The sequence below is a fragment of the Mesoplodon mirus genome (genome assembly GCF_964341445.2).
Source record: "Mesoplodon mirus genome assembly, chromosome: 13".
Lineage (NCBI taxonomy): Eukaryota > Metazoa > Chordata > Mammalia > Artiodactyla > Ziphiidae > Mesoplodon > Mesoplodon mirus.
This window is the reverse complement of record NC_138989.1, coordinates 35,079,127-35,101,293: the sequence shown is the minus strand read 5'-3', so window position 1 is coordinate 35,101,293 and position 22,167 is coordinate 35,079,127. Positions and strand designations below refer to the sequence as shown.

General features: G+C 44.8%; 1 protein-coding gene across 5 annotated transcripts; it reads left to right on the top strand.

Moving 5' to 3' along the window:
* The first annotated feature begins 11,958 nt into the window (after positions 1 to 11,958).
* Positions 11,959 to 20,539, top strand: TGIF1 (TGFB induced factor homeobox 1). 5 transcript variants are annotated; one of them, XM_082641711.1, is made up of 4 exons: positions 11,959 to 12,418; positions 12,719 to 12,903; positions 18,518 to 18,744; positions 19,549 to 20,539. In XM_082641711.1, exons 2-4 carry the CDS (start codon positions 12,888 to 12,890, stop codon positions 20,122 to 20,124), a joined length of 819 nt encoding a protein of 272 aa, XP_082497837.1. In that variant the 5' UTR covers positions 11,959 to 12,418; positions 12,719 to 12,887; the 3' UTR covers positions 20,125 to 20,539. The 5 variants fall into 5 exon arrangements, with proteins under 5 accessions (XP_082497837.1, XP_082497838.1, XP_082497840.1 ...); XM_082641712.1 differs by having other exon boundaries at positions 12,389 to 12,467; XM_082641714.1 differs by lacking the exons at positions 11,959 to 12,418; positions 12,719 to 12,903 and adding an exon at positions 12,447 to 12,467.
* The last annotated feature ends 1,628 nt before the right edge of the window (positions 20,540 to 22,167 follow it).

The window sequence follows — 22,167 nt, the reverse complement described above, 5'->3', positions numbered from 1 at the left end:
ATCTAGGTTACTCATTATCTTTTTATAGTATAAACGATGGTAAAGTGTTTTCTATATTTTAAGTGTTTGTAATAAATAGGCTATCAAACAGGCTCAGCAAATTTTATTTTTAGAAACTTAAACTGCCAAGTGAAAAAAATCATTCCCATTCTCACAGGCACAATGAAATTTGGGGCCTTTAATCTTTTAAAACTGTATTAAGGGGGCTTCCCTGGTGGCGCAGTGGTTGAGAGTCTGCCTGCCGATGTAGGGGGCGCGGGTTCGTGCCCCGGTCCAGGAAGATGCCGTATGCCGCGGAGCAGCTGGGCCCGTGAGCCGTGGCCACTGGGCCTGGGCGTCCGGAGCTTGTGCTCCGCAGCGGGAGAGGCCACGACAGTGAGAGGCTGGCGTACCACAAAAAAAAAAAAAAAAAAAAAAAACTGCATTAAGGAGGTTGTTTGCCTCTAACTCATTCTAGAGAAAACGGCAAACTTCATCTCCTAAAGTATGGCCAAATAGTCATCATTTCCTACAGAATAAGGCCTGACCCCACCTCAGGCTGGTAATTGGACCTCAATATACATTTTTTTTTTTAGTATGTTTTTTGTTTTTTTGTGGGGTTTTTTTGCCACACCATGCGGCATGTGGGATCGTAGTTCCCTGACCAGGGATCGAACCTGCATCCCCTGCAGTGGAAGCACAGAGTCTTTACCACTGGACCACCAGGAAGTCCCTCAATATGTCCATACTTTTTGAGGTTTACCTTCCATGACTCCCTTCTGTATCTGCCAAATCAGACCACCCAACCTTAGAATAAATCTCCCAAAGTATAGTTGCTCGATCAAAGAATACACCCCTTTTCTAGACTGTAGATGTACTTTGGTGAGTTGAGCTGTCACTGGCTTTGAGCAACAGGCCTCCGTTTCCTCAAATCCTTGCAAACTCTGCTTCCTTCAGTTTTTGAAATGCCCTGAATTACTTATCTTTTCTCATACTTTGTCGCCCTGGGCACATTCACCGATTGTTCTTTGCTTACTTACTTTATTCTCACACCAACCAGCTTAAAAACTTGACACATAGTGAGCACTCAAGAATCACTGCCAATATTTGTCAAATGCATAATATCACTCTTTCAGTTCACATGTAGAACCTGTAATTGTATCTATACTCTGGTGCCAAGGATAGGCAGCTTTTTTTTTAAACTTAAAAAATAAACGTATTGCTTTTTATGCTGATTAAAAGTAAGAGAATCCAAGCTCATTGCAGAAAATTTGCAAGAGAATGGGGAGGCAAAATCCCACCAACTCGGGCACAGGCATTGACATTTAAGGCTACAAATTGTCAAATTTTGCAATAGACAAAGCTGAATCCTGGAAGAGAAGCACACAAATTTAGTTTTGTTTTTTTTCTGTGGACATTCAAATAAGGTCTGGAGTGGATGTAGGTTAGAGTGTAGATCTCGAGACCCCCAGGTTAAAGGAAGTAAACCTTCAATTTCATTATCCCGGAAGTAAGAGTATAAACTCTTTTTGCATGTCTTGCAAACCTTCTCAGCTGTACTTCTTGAGAACAGTTGATAACTGGGCCTTCTGCTCTGTGAGAGGGGGCGGTGCCGGTGGAGGTGAGGCATTCTAATCCCACAGCTAATCAATGAGGAATGAGTGTAAACTTCCTACTCCAGTATTTCAGTTTGTTTGTTTGTTTCCAGGTTAGACCGCCCGTTACCAGATAAGGATTCCTTAACAGTAACTTACTCAAATCTTCTTAACACAACTTGAAGTCCATCAAACAAAATTTACCTTATTTTTTTTCCTGGACTAAAGTTGATTTTGCATTTTCTGAGCAGAAATGATTTGACGGCAGTTTGCAAAATAATAAGAGAAGAATTTGGGGGGTAGGTGAGGGAGAAATGGGAGGAGCAGATGTATGTTTAAGTTACATTAGAGAGGAAACTTTGTCTAAACAGCATCATCAGTTTGAAAAATAGGTAGGTTACTTTGTGAATTGGATTTCAAAGCTCCATGGAGGGGCTTATATTTTAGACCAGGGTGATGATGTCTTAAGAATTCTTGGAGGCTCAAAAAAATGACAGAAGACAAAGCACTGTGGTTACAGAACGTTTGGAAAATGTACTTTTCAAGCAGACAAATAAGTGACAAATGACTAATCAAATAGAAGTTTGTGTAGGTATGGGTTTATTCTTTCCCATAAAAAAGCTGGTAGGATGAACATATTTTATTAGATGAAGGCAAAGTGTACCTAACTCAAGAAATCTAGACACCAATTTTGGGAATAGTTGGTTTGTTTCATTTTAACAACTAAATGGGATTCTTGTGAAGTATAAAATATTTAGGATTAGTCACAGATGTGTGATTTCCAATGAGGGATAATGTGTCCAAGAATTATGAGAGAGAGAGAGAGACAGAAAGAGAGGGAGAGAGGAAGGAAAAAAGGAGGGAGGGAGGAAAAGCAATCATATAAGCTATTGATGATTCTACTTTTTTCAAACCTAATGGTCAGAATATTATGTTTTAAAACTTAAATAAGGCCTGTTTGTGTTTTAATGTTACCATCTGGCTGTTGTTCTGGCTGAAAACAACTCCATACTAGATGTATCAAATCTTTCTAGACTTTACTCCCCCATCTTCCTATTCCTCTGTCTCTGTCTCTGTCTCTGTCTCTGTCTCTGTCTCTCTCTCTCTCTCACACACACACACACACACACACACACGAGAAGGAAATAATTTGCCTTAAAGTCATTTGTAGCCGTGGATTTTTAAAGTAATGTTTTTCTTTATAGTCAGCAAAGTAGAACAATATTTCTAGAGACCTCAAAGTGAGATACTGATTTGGTGAACATGCTTCCTGAACCAAGGGGGAAAAAAATCAGGGCAATTGTCTGACAAGTTCAAATGGGAGAAACTGATATAAGTGTTGAGGGTAGAACTGTGCAAGAGAGAAAATGTACCTCAGTTATTGGTCTAACAGAGGCTAGCAGAACTAAAAGCTTTAAAGCCCCATCTAAAGATAAAATGTAATTGTTCTCTCTGGCAAGAAGAAAATGTTTAACCACAGGAAGAGAAATAGCTAGAAAGGAAAATACAATAGGGCAGAATTCTGGGACTTCTTAGCTCCTTTAGTAAACAAACCATTTAGCCCAGGGAGGAAGGTGTTACTGCGAGGCAAGCAGAGCATTAACTAGGAGAGCTTATCCAGAAGTGACAGAATGTCTGGGATTTGCTTCAAAATAATATAGGAGAGAAGGAAGTATCTGAGGGTATAGATGAAGCAAGAGTGGCCATGGGTTGATAATTGTTGAAGCTGGGTGATGAATATTTGGGGATTTATTACACTAGGATCTCCACTATTAGATATATTTACACTTTTACATCAAAAAAAGTGAAAAAAACAAAAAGACATTCTAGGCAGGACAAAGTCCTTGTTTGTGAGGTCACCTGGCTATTTTTAAGGTTTTTTTAAAAAATAAAAAGTATTCAAGACTAGTAGATATGTGTATGAATTGCTGCCAAGCACAAGCGGAAGGGGAGAGACGAATATGGACTGATTTAGAAATGTATTTTGCCTCCGCTAATCTACTCTGTAAGTGTGTTGCTGAGGAGAGCTTCCAAAATGGGTTGGAGAAATAAAATAAAATATACCTAAGTTTTAAAGACAAAGTTTACCCAAGTAGCTTGGAAGTGAATATGTTTTCCTCCCTTTTAAGATAATACGGAATAATCGTTTTGGCTTTTGCATGACATCCTCTGGAGGCCTGATGAAACACTTTAGGAAGCAGATTGTCCCCTGGTAAGAACACACCAATAGAAGAGAAAGCCTTTACTTAAGCGTTGCGTGCCTTTCAGGGGGTATGCGGACTCCATCCGTACATCGACAGCTTTTTTGCATTCATTTTGAGGAAAGTATCTTGCTCTCTTTTTACATATTATAATGGTTGGCCAAATTTTCTGTAAAAATTACCGGCATCAGGATTAACCTTTCCAGTTTTGTAGATTTGGCAATCCAATTCAAATGGTTTGACAGCGTTTGATACTTCCTGTAAATAGCAGTGAATAATGAACTCCCAGGGTGTCACTGGGGGTTATTCACACTTGCTAATGATTAACCACCCCTGGCTCCTGAACTGTAGAACCAGACTTCAAGGCCCCAAATACAGCTCATCCTATTTTAGACCCCTGCTCAGGTTTTTATATGAGTTTTGAAAATCCCTTCTAACTCAAACCAGAACGAAACCTAAGTGTCCAATAAATGGGGATTGGTACATAAATTATATCCATAGTTACAACGAACTATTATTTAGTCATCAAAAATGATGATAGTAAACCTGCCTTGTAAGAAACGTTAAAAGAAGTTCTCTAGAGAGAAGGAAAATAAGCCGGAAACTCAGATCTCCATTAAAAAAAGGAAGAGCTGGGAAGAAGGAATAAGTGAAGGTAAAATAAAATGATGATGACCCGTCTAGACTGGGCACCTGCCTTCTCCAACTCCAGCTCATATTCTTCCTCTGTCTTTGTCTGTCTCTCTCTCATTTCTCAGACTTGTACAAAAAAGTATAAGATAAAAAAACCCTCCTTGCCATGCATCTCATTCCTTTCTACCCTTCTCTTCCTCCAAAGGTTGCCATTGTTAATGTTTCCTTGAGTATCGTTCCAAAAAAATATAGGCATAAAACATTTTACACAAAAGGGCAATACTAGGGACTTCCCTGGTGGCGCAGTGGTTAAGACTCTGAGCTCCCGATACAGGGGGCCAGGGTTCAATCCCTGGTCAGGGAACTAGATCCCACATGCAGGCCACAACTCAGAGTTTGTATGACACAACTAAGGAGCCAGAGGGCCGCAACTAAGACCCAGAGCAACCAAATAAATAATTTTTAAAAGTGGGGGTAATACTATAATGTTCTTCACCTTGCTTAAAAACAACGTACCACAGAATTCCCTGGCAGTCCAGTGGTTAGGACTCTAAGCTCTCACTGCCGAGGGCCCAGGTTTAATTCCTTGTGGGGGAACTAAGATCCCACAAGCCTCACAGTGCTGCCAAAAAACCCCCAAGAAACAAAAACAAAAAAGCTTATCAACATATATTAGTAATCTTCCTATATCAGCTCAGTCTGATTTACTTTGTTGTTGTAATGACTGCAAAATAAAGTTTACACGGTGGCTTTTTTTTTTCATGTTTCTGTTTATTTGGATTTCTTTTTTTTTTTGAACTGCTTATCTATAGACTTTGCCCAACTTTACTTTTTAAAAACAAGGTTTTTTTCCTCTGATTTGTATCAGCTCTCCATAAGTTCGGTAAATAGGTCTTGTGCCTGACATGTGCCGCCAGTTATTTTTTCCCAGGTTTTTTGCTTTTGAAAATTTTATGATTTTTTTTCCTCAAATACAAGTTTTTTTAAAAAATACAAAATGCTTATATACATGTATCTCTTTTACTGGGTCTCAATTTTGTGTCCTGGATAGAAAGGCCTCTCCACTCCAAGATCATATTCATGCCTCCTTCCAGAACAAGTGGTCTCAACCTCAGCACGACTGACCCTACAGACAGGATGATTTTTCTGTGGAGGTCTGTTCTGTGTGCGGTGAAACAGCAGCATCCCTGGCCTCTATCCACTAGATGCCAGTAGCATCCCCTCCTCTCCAGCTGTGATCACCAAAAATGTCGCCAGGCATTGTCAAATGTCCCCTGGGAGGCAAAGTTGCCACATACATCCCGCCTGGAGAACCACTGTTCTAGAACATACAGGGGTGCATTTTAAATTAACATTTCAATCTCTAACATTTCAGTCTTTGATTCCGATGAGTTTTATTTTTCTTAAAGGAGTGAGATAGAGATCAGCTTGATTTTTAACTAAAAGTAGTCAATTGCCCCAATTCAATTTACCCCTGATCTGAAAAGTCACCTTTGCCAAAATCTAAATGTCCATATCATATTCTAAACTCTCATTGTTCTTTGTTTCCTCTTTATTTATTCGCAGTACAAAACACTTACATTTTAATTATTATTAACTTCAAAATATGCTTTACTATTTGAAGGGGTTTCCCCTGCCCTCCTCCCATCCCAACACTTCTTTCAGAATTTCCCAGGCTCTTGTGTGGTTGTTTAATTTTGATGAAGTGTAGCAATTTAAAGAAAAAAATCCTGTTGGAATTTTAATAGAAATTGCTTTGAATTTAAAGATCGATTTGGGGAAGATAAACATCTTTATGCTTTCGCTATTGAATCTTGCAGGAAAGGATAAATTATATCTTTTATTTTACTTAAGTTTTCCTTTATGTCCCTCAGTAGGGTTTTAAAGTTTTCTTCATAAAACTTGCACATATTTCTTGTTAATTTTATTCCTAGATATTTCATCGTTTTATTGCTGTTATAAATGGGTCCTCTACAGCTTTGAGACGAGGTAATGGTGATAAATGGAAACATATGAGTGGATTAACCCTTTGATGGAAAGAGGAGAAAGGGACTCAGTTAAAAACTGGTACAGTATTCTGAAGGTCTTACTTTTACCTCATAAATATGGTACTTACTCCAAACTATATATTTTTTTCTTTTTTTTAAATCAGGACACATCACCCCGCCCCGCCTTCATTATTGGTCCATCTAACCTTGTTCCTTTAATTCTCTGTCAAATGCTTTTAGGCTAATACAAAAACAGGCTGGTTCTCACCATTTTAAAAAGGGAAGAAAGGGAATTCCCTGGTGGTCCAGTGGTTAGGACTCTGTGCTTCCACTGCTGAGGGCCCAGGTTCAATCCCTGGTCAGGCAGCTAAGATCCTGGAAGCGGAGCAGCCAAAAGAAAAAAAAAGTAGAAAAAAAGAACAGGAAAAACAATGAACACAGTAGAAAACTTGACGAAAGTTATGAATAGGTGAAAAGAAGAAATAAATGCACAAAAAACACAAGAACGTGCTCACCTTCTCAAACCAAGACATGTGAACCTTAAAAAAATTAGGTGTCATGTATTTGCCTAGGAGATTGACAAATATGAAATTGATTGATAATGTGCAGTGTTAGCAAGGGTGTAGAGAAAGAGGTTTTAAATATGTAAGATGATTTGGAGGGCAATTTGGCAACATCTGTGAAATTTTTGAATGCACAAAATTCAAAAATTGACTCAGCTAGTCTACCTTCCAGGGACTCCTACAAATATACTCACAAAAGCCCCCAAAGATCTGCACACAAGCTGACATTCTGTTGAGACACACTGGTTCAGTTTGCCCTCGTTTACAATCCAGAAGGAGCTCCTGGCATTGGTTGGTGCCTATGTTTTATCAATTGTTGAATATTTTAACTATAATTGCACTTTCTTTTTGTGCTTAGTTACAAATTAGACACTATTTAAATGCTTAGCACAAAACATACATGAAAACAGCAAGCTGCAGAATATCATTATTGTTTGGATCATGGACCAGGGGTCAGAATGGCGGGACAAATGATTGACCTGCCCTTCTTCGTCTGTCAGATGGGGATAATAATAAGGCGTGCTTCTTAGGATGTCTTCAGGAATAAAGATTAAAATATGTGAAGTATTTAACGCTGCCTGGCATGTTATTTACAATAATGGATTGTATTCTTATTAACGATTCTGACAGTCTCATTTTCATGCATTATTTTGTTTGAGAAATATTTATTGGGTCCCCTTATGGTTGAGGCCTTGTGCCAAGTTCAGGAATATTTAACAATAAGCACACATTTTAGTGGGGGGTGTCAAAGGACAACAAACACACTAACAGTTAAATGAGCAAAATAATTAAAACTTGCAGTGTTATGGGGCTTCCCTGGCTGTCCAGTGGTTAAGAATCTGCCTTCCAATGCAGGGGATGTGGGTTCGATCCCTAGTCGGGGAGCTAAGATCCCCCATGCCTCAGGGCAAGTAAGCCCTCATGCCACAACTACAGAGCCCACGCACCACAACTAGAGAGAAGCCTGCGTGCCACAGTGAACAGCCCACCCACAGCAACTAAGAGCTCGCGCAGCCAAAAAAAAAAAAAAAAAAAATTGTGGGGCTATGGAAGAAAAGAAATAAAGGGTTGAGCGAGACCTGTGGTTCTCTACCAGAGGTGTCCCCCTACCCCAATTTCTGTCCCCTCTGGAGGACATTGGTAATGTCTGGAGATGTTTGTCACAACTTGGGGGGAGGGTGTTACCAGCCAGTATTGGTTAGCCGCCAGGGATGCTGGTAAACATCCTACAATGCGCAGGACAGCCCCCTACAACCGAGAATTATCCAGCCCCAAACAGGACTGCGGTTGAGAACCCCTGAGCTAGATGGTGGCAGCGAAGGTAACTAAATTTAGGTCAAGTGGTCACAGAAGACTCCTCTGAGAAGATATTTAGGCCAAATTCTGACTGGTGAGAAAAAGCCAGATGGGCAGCAAATGCTATGGGGCCATCCCAGGCAGAGGGGACTTGAAAACAACAAATAACAATGAAAAACCCCCTTACATTTGAGTGTAGTATACATACGCGCATATGGAGAGTGAAGGGGTCAATTAAGAGGTCTTTCCTATTTCACTATGTATACTTCTTTCTTGCTTGGATTTTTGAGAACAGTCTCCCCTCCACCCCACCCCGCCCCTTTTTTTGTAATTAAAAGATGAGGAAAGAAAAAAAGCACAAAAAGCAGGCAGGTTGGAAGAGGGCCTCTGGTAAAACTCCAGGTAGATTTCAGAGAAGAGACAGGTTTTAGAGCAACCTCCATGTGCTCAGGTGGTCCTGGTGTTGTAATCTGTGGTCGGTCTCTGCCCTATACTATACTGCCTTCCACATCCACTAGACCCTCCACAGATGATGCGAGAACACTTGATTTACAGCCAGGTAATTTAGGTCCAGTACTTGGTTTTATACCTTTTAGCTTTGTTATATTTGGATGTGTTATCTTGACTTTAGGAAAAAAATAATAACCTAGCTTACTAGTTTGAGTATTAAATGAGGTCATTTAAATTGTTTCATAAACTGTAAAACACAGTACAGATCATGATATTGAGAATAGAAAGGTTAGAGGCTGTGCTCACAATTATCTTTCTGCTTTGTCCTGTTGAGTTCAAATCCCCTCTAGGGAAAGAGAAATGAGGCCTGTGCTACAGAGGGAAAAAAGGGCTGGAAAGGGAAATGCAGGCCAGGAGAAAAGTGATTACAAACAAAAGTAGTAGCACAAGTTACATTATTCATGTAACTAAGGGGAGGAGAGTCATGCTGATGGGACAGAGAAAATCACAAGATGGTTGTAGCCCAGCCCCAGGCCCTTGAAAAGACAATGGTTGGCTTCTCCTTAAGCAGCCTGGGACCCCCTGACCTGAGATGTCAAGAGATGATTATAGAACCCTTGTGCAGTGCTTGGAGCCCCGCAGTCTGCATATTTTATAAAAATATCTGTTCCCCAGAGAGGAGAAGCAAAAGGGATCCAGTGACTGTGAGTCATCATTCCTCCGCGTAAGACAGTGCCGCGTGGAATCAGGCTTTATCAGCGGTCACTGAGATGAAGGAAATAAATGGCCTCCAATCACTTGATGGACCACGTATCAAAATAATAACTGCAAGTATTGATACACTTTTCTGGCTTATGCGCCTTTCCAAGTTTCTTTTTAAGTTTTTTGCTTTTGAAGGGTTTTCAGCTGTGAAAAGTAACTTAACTGTGTCTTTTCTTGGCCTTGAGGCAGCCTGGGAAGATAAGACACCAAATGGAACTGAGTGCCTGGAGGGAAAAAATAATGGTGTAAAACGATGATAGAGTACCAAACACTTTCTCACTTTTCATGCATGCAATTTTCCAATATAATTAACATCCATATGAATTCAGCAAATTATACATAGTAAATGTGAATCCACATTTTTCCCCCCAAGCACCGGGAAGAATCTAAAAGGACACTGGATCAGTTTCACCGAGAGGCCCTACCTGGGATATTTAGGGACTCACAGAGCCAGAGCTGAAACTTGTTTTTCCACCTTGAGAAAAGCAAATAAACAAAAATATCCTAAGCAATTGCTGGTTTTTCAAGCCCACTCTTTCGGGTTGTTTTCCTGGCCTGTGTTACGCAGACTCCAGGCACTTTCTTCCCAGAATGCACCAACAATCCAAAGCTTCAAACAAGTTTGGGACGGGCCTTGGGGATGTGGGAGGGAGGACATCGACCCGGGGGAGGGGGCCCGTGTTCCTCTCGGGAGCATCTCGCCAGCTTTAACAACAGCTTCGGTGTGGTTCGCTCGAGCCAAAGGTGAGCATTGCCCAGATCAAGCCGGACCTCCAGCGAAAGAGTTGAAAATTCGACTTTCTCCTCCTGGCCATTTGAAAAGAGGCTTTTAATTCTCGGCGCCCCTTTCCCTTCCCCGGTAAAGTTTGTTTTCTAGCTATAAACTCCCTGCAACCCTCGGTTTCCATCTCGGTTACTTGAGAATCGCAATAATCAGCCAAGTTCGCTTAGACGAAGGAAAAGATACCTTTGTGTACATAATGAGAGCCACCGCGTGGCCGCGGAGAACCACGCGGAAGAAGGAAACAGTTTTGTCTCGCGCTGGTGCAAACGGCCAGGGGGTGGGTTAAGCCGACCCGAAGGCGGGTTTCGTGGACCGGCTTCGAAAGCGGCCGAGGCAGCCGAAGCGGCTTTCGAAGTTAGCAAACAAAGCGTCTCCCCAGTAACCGCCCGGCTCCAGACGAGGCTCCTGCCACCCCGACCGCTGAGGCGCAGCGCCGGCACTCCGGCTCCTCCTCCTGCGTCCCTCCTCCCCCTTCTCCCGGTCCCCAACGGATGTGAGCCACCAATCCCAGCAACAAACAACCCTTCAAACGCGGGAGCGGAGCGGCCCTCTAACGGGCCCCTCCCCGCCCCACATCTGTCCTGCGCGCGGGCGCAGCCGCTGATTCATCTGCAGCCAGGCCGGGAAGGAACTGCGCTCCGGCAAGTTGCAGGGGAGCCCCTCCAGGCTGGTGGTTTCCCCCAGGACCATGTTCCCCTCCTTGGTCGTTTTAGATGTGTGTTCTCTTAGGTGCCGAGCAGTCGGCACACCACAGGAAAAAAAAATCGTAAGGTCGCTCCCTTCTTAGACTGACGCTGTTTTCCTTGTTTATTCATTTTGTCCTGTAATTGGAAAAAACCACCCAAGCTTTGTAAACTCTGGCCTTATTCACTCTCGAGACGGGGGTGTCTTTTTTTGGGGAGGGTGAATGGGTGGGAGGCTGGCTTTAATTTTCAGTGTAATCCTAAAACAGAGGCTCCAAAATCTAGTTAGTCATCGTTTGGCTGCCTTATTCCTCTTTGGGTTGAACCTTATTTCCACGGAGCTTCTGCCGGGTTCTTCACAGAGATTATAAAACAAAAACAGCACAGAGCAGAAACTGGAGGCAGACTCGGGAGCTGACGTCTCTATTAGGCTAAATTATTTACGTTTGGGTTTTTTTTTTTTAAGTGATGGGGAAAGTCTTAGTGTGGCATGTGACAGTTCGTTTACTTCAAAACAACGAAGGGGACAAACACGGGAAAAGGAGAGGAGAGGAGAAGTCTTTTTAAAGGGTAGTTTCATCTAGGAACTCCTAATGGAGTCCTCCTAACTCTCAACCAAATTAAAGCAACAGGAACATGTATTTACTTAATGGTTAGTTTCTGTTTGAAGTACCGGGGGTGGGGGGTGGGGAGAAAAGGGTCCCCTAGCAAGATTTAAGTCCTAAAAGTAGACTCTGTTTACCGAAACAGATGAGCGCCCCCGGGGGTGGTAGCCCCCTTCCCACAAAGGCGGCACAGCTGCCCGGGTCCGGGGGTGCGGATGTCAGGCCGAGTCTCGGCGGGGCGGGCGCGCGTCCGGGCCGTCCCCAGGCAGAGACTTTTAAAGAGCATGTGAGCATGACAAGTGTCTGTCCGCAACATGTTAGATTTCGAAACTGCCTTGCAATCCAGTCCGGAACTCGCAGCTTTAGCCGGGGGGAACAGACTTTCGCCCGGAGTGTCTGTGCCTCATCCTCACCCCCCCGCCCCCCCACTGTTGCTGTGGAGGAAGAGCCCCCGGAGGAGAAGGGTGCGCCGCGCCGCGCCCGCGTGTCAATGGCAGCCGCGCATTCTGGAAGAAGTTGGTTCTTGTCCCGAATACTTTTCCTACGGAGCCCCGCCCCTTGAACCAGCAGCCGCTGTCTTCTCCAGTGGCCAGAGCGGGGACGCTGGAGTTGGGGCAGCTGTCAAAAACGAAAGGGGAGCCTTTTCTTCCCTGGGGTGGAGGAGGGGGAGGAGGAGACGGCCTCTTTTCCATCTGTTGCAATTTCCTAACCAAACGCACCCTCGCCAGTCCCGGGAAGAAAGGCCTAAAGTAGAAACTCGGGGCGCTCCGCCGCCGAGCCGGGGATGCAGGCGGCGTGCGCGCAGTGGGGAGCAGCGATCGCGTTTCTGGGCTCGGCCGCCCCCACGAGGGACGGGTGACAGCGGCCCGGGGACGCGGGGTGAGGCAGCGCGGCCGCGGCGCTCGGTGCTGTCCTCCGCGGCTGGAAGGTGCGGGGGAGGGGCGGAGGAGCGGCGGGGCGGGCGGGGGACGGGGCGGGCGGCTGGGGGCGGAGGCAGGACCTCCTGTACCTTCCCTCCTCGCCTCGCTCACTCTGACAGCGCCGAGGTGCGCCGAGCAGGAGCGGGGAACAAAGGAGCGGAGTGGGGAGGGGAGCGAGTTGGGCGAGGGGGAGCCCCCGGCCGGCTGCCAGAAGATCCCGGCAGGAGGAAGCCCAAGTGTCACTTGAATTCCACCCAAGGAGCGGGAGCCTGGGATCCGAGCGCCTTGTTTAGCAATAACGGCTGGAGCGCGTCCTACAAGTTACGGGAGAGTCGGCCGGGAAGGAGGACAATCGCTCGGCCCCTCCGCCCTCGCTCCTAGCCCCTGGAGACCCCAGCGTCGCCTCGCGCTGGAAGGGGAGCTCCAGAATGAAAAGCAAGAAAGGTAAGGCTCGCGGGCTGCGCGCGCCGTGGACGCGAGTCCCAGGGAAACGTGCTCGAGGGGCGGCGCTGGGCTCGGGGCGAGAGTGACTTGGTGGACTTTTCCGCCCCGGGGCTCGCAGGCCCGAGCGGCGGCCGTTCTCTTTGTTGAGGCTGCGTCTGAAATGGCAGTTGTTGTTTTCCTTCTAGACACAACACCGAGGGGCTGTTGTGGGGAGACGAGCCTCTCCACGCTGCTGGCACGTTGTCAAGAAACACGCTCGCCGCCTTGTTTGTGCGCCTCCAAGTTTCATTGTCTCCGCCGACACCCCACGCTCGCCGCGTGGCTTCTTGCTCTTTCTCGCGGGCGGGGGAGTGGGGTCCGGGTCGGGGGCACCCGTGCCCCGCTTTTCCCCGTCGGGACCCTGGGCGGCCCGGCCGGCGGAGCCGCGGCGCCTTTGTCTCAAAGTTGGGCTCCTGGGCCCCCGCTCACTCCCGGCTGGGCCGGGCACGTCTTCTCCAGGGATGGGGCGTTTACACCATCGGAGGAAGGCGACTCTGGACCCCAGGTCGCTCCCGGGTGTTGTTCCCTTTGGAAAGCTAGACTTTTCAGAATTTCCAGCCTCTACAAGTTTTCCCACGATGTATCTGGGGCAAGAGGAAGAGTTAGGACTGTGGGCAAGCGGCGTGCAGTCAGAATGAGTTCAAGTGTGACATGCAGAGAGTGAGTCTGTCATTGTTTCCACGAAGCGTTCTGGAAGCTTTATAACTGAAACTTGCCGTCAGTCTGGTTTAAAAACAAAATACACAGAAAGAAAAAGGAAAAAAAAAAAGACACCACCACGAAAGGTCAAAGAATTTTAACTCCCTTTTGAAGTTAACTTTTCAGTCCCTAGCAGGGAGGTACCCCCGAATGTTCCGTCCTGGGCCGGAGTTGGCTTTTCTGTTGTGATTTATGTTGAGTGGTTCAAAACAGAAGTTAATCGCTCGGGGAAGCCAGCGCGGGCGGGGTGGGGGGAGGGGTGACTACTGCGCATGCCCAGCTGCGGCGAGAGTTTCTCTAGCTCCACATTCTTTCAGACTCGTCGAGCGAATACGGTTAGAACAGACTCCCGTTAGAGTGGGGCAGCCTCGAAGCCGAAAGGGTTTCCTCGGCCACATTTGCACCTTGGACTTCTGTTCGTTTGATCCTGGGCTGGTGCCTTTGAAACACGCGGAGCTCCCCACCTCCCGCTTTGCGGGCGGGAGTCAAACTACACGTCCACCCCGGGGCCTTGGTAGTTGTAGTGGAACTAACTCCCCGCGCGTCCTCTCCCCGGGGACCCTGAAGGGCGAGAGCGGGGGCTCAGAGGTTTGGACGTTTCACTGGGCTCGGCGAGAAAAGGCGCGCTGGGAGCGCCCGGGGGCGTCCAGGGAGACCAGGTCAACTCGTGGAAGGCTGACAGGTCCAGATCGTCCCTGGGAGGCGTTCTCTCCCTCCTGGTGAACTGACTGGGACAAGTTGGGTTGTTTTTGACGGGTGCGTCTTGTGATCCGAGAGCAGAGCTGGGCTTTGCGCCGGGGCGGGCTCCCCCCATTGTTCGGGCTCTGGCGGGGAAGGCAGTGATGATCCTCCCCGACCACCCGTAAGGCTTTGGGGTACCCCCCCGCTATTGTGCCGGTGCCCCCCCCGTCCTTCCCGGCTCCCCTCTCTCGGCGCCCTCCTCCCACGCCAGCCAGGGGACGGGGCAGGAACCCGCCGGCCCCTGGGTAATTTTCGGGGCGCGCTGCCCCGGGGCGCGAGGTACCGCTACCGCGCCGACTCATGGAAACAATGAAAGGTGACGTGTTGGAGGGGAAACTTCGCGACTGGTTCGGAGCCCTTGCGGGGGAGCGGAGACTGCCGAGGTTGCCCGGGTTTCTTTCCCTTTTTAGGTTTTCCTGGCAAATCCTCTGCGGGTGGGCAGGCCCCTGAGGAGGTTGAGATTCACGGCCCCTTTTTCAGTTTCTTCTTGTAATCTGAAACTCCAAGGCCTGGGTTTGCTCTCACTCGTGCGGTCGGAGGGGCGACTTCAGCGGGGGCCGAGGAGTTGGCGGAACAAAAGCTCCCGGGCCGGCCGGGCCGGGCTACTCCCTCGGCGAGTCCCTGTAGGTCCTGCCCGCCCCCCGCCCCGGCCTCCAGCCACCTGGGGGCCCCGCGCCCAGTGGCCTCCGCTAGGGCTCCGGAAGAGACCTGGCTCGCCGAGTTGGCCTGTCCGTTTTATAAAAGTCCGTGAAAATCTTTTCAAGTTTTGTTGAAAACAAAAGCACTTAAAAACTCAATCGCGGAGCCGGGGATTTGGTAAGACTGGTTTGTGACAATAGTGTCTCGTCTTAGAAAACTGAGAATGCCCAAAAGATCTCCCCAGAAGATTTTCAAACAAGCAGGAGATTCGTTGAGGAAAATCCCCTAAGTCTCTTTGCTCCCGGTTTCTGACGATGTGGGATTCTTGCTTCAGACTTCTGCGGCTGGGTTCATCCCAGCGCTCCTTGGATTTAGTGCCTGGGGGGTTAAGTACGTTTCCCGTCGCTTCTCCTGAGATGTTCTGATCAGGAAACCTGTTAGGTTAGGTTTGCTTTTTCCTATTTGTACCCTTAAGCGTTGCCTTCAGTTATTCTTATTCCCAGATCCTTTTCTAAGTCTCTTCGAGATTTTTTTTTAAAGTCCAACTTCACAACCACTGTCTCTGTGGCCCTCCCCCGGGCTCTGCCCCTCCCCCTGTTACTACTCAGGAAAAAGAAATTTGCTTTTTAGGGCTGTGGGATTCATAGGGCATCTTGTGGCTTTCTAAACAAATTTCCTTGTATGTGGATGGAGTAAAAGAGGCTTGTGATCCCCCCCCCCGCCCCCGACCACCACATTTTTTAAAGTGTGAGCAGAGTAAGACGTTTGGAAACAAGTCGTAACCGGGAAAGTGTTCCAAAGTTCTGTTACAATAGGAAATGAGTAACTTGGAAAAGTCTTTGTTTTTCCAAGTTGAGCCACAATCCGGAGGGAGAGTTGTAATGAAAACAGCCCTGACAGCAGCAAACGTGGTTTGCTGTAGTGAAATATCAGCTGGCACAGCCAAGGAATTGAGAAGTCTTAACTTCCTGTTCCGTCAGCTTTTGTGCACATATTGGAAATAATTTGTTAAGAGGTCCGGAGGCCTGGCCGCTCTTTTATTTAAATGAACTGAGAACAGAGTAAAGTCGCTGCAGTTTGGTGTTGCTTAACTGAAACCTGCTTTTGTGTCACTAGCCTGTTTTGAAAGATCAGGCTTCTTGTCAAACTAAGTAAGCAGATCAAAGGACAGACTTTAGGGGTTTTTTGTTTGTTTCAAACTATTTGTGATTATCAATTTACAGTTGGGAATTCACTGTTAAGTGAGCAGACTTTCACACTGTTTCTAAAACGTTAAAAAAAGGAGGTGGGGTTAATAGCCTAGAGAAGAAGTTCTGGCTTTTCAGACTTTTTGAAGAGTTTAAACAAATTGCTTTATTCACTTTTGCTTTAGTCTTTCAGTTACTTGACACTTTTTAAAAGTTAAGATTTCTTTATCAGAGCAAATGTAAAACAGGAACATTTCTAATTTCTTAAGGTTTTTTTGTTAATAGTTCTTCACCCAAGTTTCAACACAGGTTTTAAAAGTTTCTCATCTTCTCAACAGTGAAAGCACTTTCAGTTTTAAATGTGCCTCCTTTTTTTTTTTTTTTCTTTTTTCTTTTTAAGCAGTTTAATGAAATCTGGGTAGAAAAACATCAGATACACAGCTGCGGTTAAAATTTAGGATTGCTGGGCCTTTTATTGATGGCTGTTTGTTAATTAAGCCTTGAGCCAAAGTGAATTTGCAAGATCATCCTACTCTTTTGTTAGAACTTGCTTTACTTTGTCTTTGGAAGGTTCTGCCTTTTCTGCGGACACTCCCTCCAGCACCTTCTGCCCCCTGCAGTCCAAAACTGAAAATGTGTCACCAAGAAGAGTTAGACTCAATTAACTGATGAGCTAGCTCATCAACAAATCTTTGAATGAGTAGCTTTTTGAGTTTCATTGTGTTAAGATGCTTTGAAAGGATGGGGTTTGGGAAAAGTTCCTTTAAGATACATTGAATGGTTTATCACTCTGAGGAATATTCTGTTTTTATTTCCTATCAAGGTAAACCACTTGAGCTTATGTCAACAAAGTTAAGAATGCCTACCTTTAAATGTCATGCTACTTTAATTTCCTTTATATAGAAATACTGGTTTTTCAAGCATACTATAGTTTGTAATTTATTTATGTTTTAAAAATTCTGAATTGTCTTCAAAAATGAGAATATACGTCTTTAGTCAGAGTAGCCTTTTGTAGTTTTGAGACGGGGAAGGGTTAAAGTTCAAAATTATCTTTAAATGTCTAAAAGGGCCAAGTCTGAATTTTTGTAGAACCCAGTCTGTGTGTGATTTAAATATTCTCTATGGGTGTGACTTTTTAAAAATTTCTGGTAGGATTAAAGTGCTTGTAAACAAAAGAGAGTTTCCTCTGGGGGTTGCATATTCAGTTTTCTTTGTCATGTAATGATTTAAAGCTGATCTCTGCTTATTGATATGTAGTATCCTGGGTTCGGATTAAACTGGCAGTTGAAATTTACGGAAGTTTTAAAATTTATTCACTACGAGGCATCTTTTGATCTCTTACATTAAGTACTAAAAATAGAAAAACATTTTTATGCAGTGAAACTGAAAACTTCAGTGGTTGTTTGCATTTAGTAAAAAGTGACTAGTACTGTCCATTAAAAGTAGGTGTCTAGGGCTTCCCTGGTGGCGCAGTGGTTGAGAGTCTGCCTGCTGGTGCAGGGGACGTGGGTTCGTGCCCCGGTCCGGGAAGATCCCACATGCCGCAGAGTGGCTGGGCCCGTGAGCCATGGCCGCTGAGCCTGCGTGTCTGAAGCTTGTGCTCCGCAATGGGAGAGGCCACAGCAGTGAGAGGCCCGCGTACCGCATAAAAAAAAAAAAAGAAAAGAAAAGTAGGTGTCTAGTTTTGAATAAATGGAGGTAGCAATGAAAAGGAAAAGAAAAGGAATTGGCAGAAAATTCTGCCATGCATTTTATCTTTAAAATACTAACTGGGTTACAAGTGTAATTTTCTTGGCTTATATCAGTGGAAAAAATCTTCCTTTTTATTTCAAAACCTTCAGTGGAAGAGGGAGGAAGAACAGTGTTTCAAAGGTATATTAGTTTACTCGTTGGATTGTTTTTCCTAGTTAGCAATGACCTCACGGAGAAGGTTGTCAGACACATCCCGTCTGCTTATGACACCTTTCCTGTTTCACACGTGGCAAGCAAGCTATTCGCTTTAGGTGCAGCTTTGTCTCACTTGCTGGATTAGACATTTCTGAGCATCATTCAAAAGGAATGTGAGGTGTTGAATCCTATAGGAAAGTGGGTACGAAAGGGAATCTGCCAATGGGCTGGGAATCTAGAATATGCTGCTAGTCGAATTACTCTTGAGATTTCGCATGAGCTCTGGTGTTTCAGGAAGGAAAACACCGGTTCTTCGCTTGTTTGGCTCTCAGGAGTTGAGAAAACACAGTTGTGCTGAGTGGTCAAAAGAGGTGAGCTTTGCTGATAAAAGTGGCTGACGGCTGACCTCTGTCCTCTCCTAGGTGTTGTTGCCGCGTCTGGCAGTGAGACCGAGGATGATGACAGCATGGACAGCCCCCTGGACCTCTCCTCTTCTGCTGGCTCAGGCAAGAGAAGGCGGAGGGGCAACCTGCCCAAGGAATCCGTTCAGATTCTCCGCGATTGGCTGTATGAACACCGATACAATGCTTACCCCTCAGAGCAAGAAAAAGCGTTACTGTCCCAACAAACACACCTCTCTACACTACAGGTAAGGGAAAGGAACACCAGCTCTATGCCCCGGGGGTGTGGTGGGTTTTTTCCCCAAAGTCGCTTTACAGCATTCCTGTGTAGCAAGTCATTAAGTGCCTCCCCACTCAAAAGGGGGGGGGCATATCTTTTTCTTGTAAACTTTTTATAGTGCTAACAGCTAATAGCTGGCTATATAGAGAAACAGAAACACTTGACAGTCATCTGTCAAATAGCATTTCCTTTAATGCCTAAAAGAGCCTTCCTTTATGCAGCAAACATAAGAAGGAGGTTAAATCTTACTCTATTGCCCAGGAAACTGGTTTGATATTTAAACAAGTTCAGACTTCAGTGAGGTAATTCATGTTCTGTCTGTTGACATAGTCATTTGAACTGGGAAAAATCAGTAACTGGGAGGAGTGGCTCTTTTCATACAGGAAAGGTTTTCCTGTAGTTGATTAACTTAAATGCTGGGAAGGTAGATAACAGGTTAATATGGGGAGAGTTAAAAGGTAAAATTCTCTCTCTAAAATCATTTTCAGACGTTTGTGAATGTATACCTTTCTTTTCCTTCCTCCTGAAAAGGTTTAAGGATGATGAGAGACCAAAAAGGGGATTTGTATTAGAAAAAGAGGAGGTTTATGACAGGAAACGCCTCTCTTTTCTTGGCCGGGCTCAAATACCTCTAAATAACGTTGTAGGTCCCGATAAGCCTTTTCATGCCTCCTTTAACGCAAAGAGAGAGAGCAGTAAGGCGCCCCCAAGAAGGTTCTCGGGTGTGTTGGCGGAGTGTTAAAGCGTTTAAAACATCCCCGTATTATTTCAGGTCTGTAACTGGTTTATCAACGCCCGGCGCAGGCTCCTCCCCGACATGCTGAGAAAGGATGGCAAAGATCCAAATCAGTTCACAATTTCCCGCCGAGGAGCCAAGATATCTGAAGCCAGCTCTGTGGAGTCAGCAACAGGCATCAAAAACTTCATGCCGGCTCTAGAGGAGAGCCCTTTTCACTCCTGTACAGCTGGACCCAACCCAGCCCTAGGGAGGCCACTGTCTCCTAAGCCATCATCCCCAGGATCCATTTTGGCTCGTCCATCAGTTATCTGTCATACCACTGTGACTGCATTGAAAGATGTGCCTTTCTCTCTCTGCCAGTCAGTTGGTGTGGGACAAAACACAGATATACAGCAGATGGCAGCCAGCAGCTTTACAGACACCTCCCTCATGTACCCAGAGGACACGTGTAAATCTGGACCAAGTGCACACACACAGAGTGGTCTTTTCAACACTCCTCCCCCTACTCCACCGGACCTCAACCAAGATTTTAGTGGATTTCAGCTTCTGGTAGATGTTGCACTCAAACGGGCTGCAGAAATGGAGCTTCAGGCAAAACTTATGGCTTAACCCCTTTTTTCAAGCAAAACAGTTCTCAGAAATGTTATGATTGCTGGGATGATGGCAAGAGATGAATTGCATTATTTTATATATTTTTTTATTAATATTTGCACATGGGATTGCTAAAATGAAGCTTCCTGTTACTGAGATGTTGTCAATGGAATACAGTCATTCCAAGAACTATAAACTCAAAGCTACTGTAGAAACAAAGGGTTTTCTTTTTTAAATGTTTCTTGGTAGATTATTCATAATGTGAGGTGGTTCCCAAGATCATGTGATTTTTTTTTTCCTCCCCTTTTTTTTGTTGATGTCTTTTTCAGACTGTGCAATACTTAGAGAACCTATAGCATCTTCTCATTCCCATGTGGAACAGGATGCCCACATACTGTCTAATTAATAAATTTTCAATTTTTTTTCAAACAAGTATGAATCTAGTTGATTGATGCATTTTTTTCATGACGTAATAAAGTATTTTCTTTAAAAAGTACTGTAATGCAGAGTATTTTGTTGAGGGAGGTGCTTCTTAAAAATGAGTAGGAATATAGCACCCCAATGAGCAGGAAGTTGGGGGTAGGGTGGAGTGTGAGTTTAGGGGGGTGTCACCAGCTCTTTGAAGAACTGTGGACAAGCCAGGCTGTATAAACAGGATGTGTGATAATTTACTCTTGATAGGAGGCGTAGCAGGCCCTTAAATCTTTACTTAAAACTGCAAATTGGAATGAATCGTTTCCATCCGTGTTTAGCTAACCACTAAATCCCTTGGTGACCTAGTCTGCGTATTTTAAGACCTGACCCACGTTGTAAAGGAAGATCTCAAAGCACGTGATCATGACTCAAGTTTTCAGAAGTAAACAACCCAAGCAGTTCTTAGTATTGCCTCTTGCATGTTACTGTCTAAAATAATTTTTGTTCAGTGGTCCAGTTAGGTAAGACCTTTACATTTAAAAGCATCTTTTAAAACATTGTCTAAAGTGGTTAAAGCAGTAGGGTTCTGTTTCCCATGGGACTATTAGTTGATTAGGTTTCTTTCCTAAGGTCACAGTTTGTGAAAAGTGGTGCCATACACAAGTGGAGTTTGTTGGGATAGACAATTCTTTATGAAGCCAGGATGGCTAGAAGGGAATTGGTGGTGTTCCTTTCACTTACATGGTTGAGCAGATTTGTCACATGCCACAAAACCATTCTTTGTAGTCATGCTTAGTATGAGGTTTCTTTGTTATTATAGTCATGTTCTTTCCAGCCCTGCCCCAGCTATGAATTATCTAAGTTTGAGGGAGCATTAGAGCTTCAGTATTGTTTAAAGAATGTAGGAAAACTCTTTCAAACTTAAGTTTGTCTAATTTTGAAATTCTGTTTAGAAGGTGCCTACTGTAGAAAGAGCTAAACTCAAAGACTTCTCTAAGTGGAAGAGAAAAACTCATGAGGACAGCCAGGAGTTGGAAGAAAAAACAAGGGAGGAGAAGGTGGTGCCTCTAGCCTGTGAGGGGGGCAGCTTTGAAGGGCTCATCAGCTTCCAGTGGGCTAGCCCCACCTCAGAGTTGCCGAAATAGACAAAACCAAAACTGAAATAATGTATATAAAAGGAGCAAAGTAAACAAATAAAAATGAAAAATCAAAGGGGATTAAGAATCATTACCTGCTTTAATAGCTAGATCAAATGCTGAAATCCTTTGAGTACAGATAAGGGAGGCCAGCAAATCCTGAAAGGCTTCCCTTGATAAGACATTTCATTAATCATACTGGGCGGGGGAGGGGAGAAAGCAGTCATGTGAGTGATTTAGAAGAAAGATAAATGTCAAGGGTTAAATGGAACCCAAACATTAAAAAAGAAGAATCACCCCAAATGGATCCAGGTTGATAAATAACTGGTGTGTAACAAATGTAATTGGAAAGGTACATGTAAAAAAGTGCTTATTCAAATTGGAGCCAAATAGAAATAATTGTTATGCTTAGTATTTGCATGAAATATCTTTTTTCATTTGTTTACTTTTAACTTGTGTTTTTTTTAAATTTATTTATTTTTGGCTGCATTGGGTCTTCATTGCTGCGCAT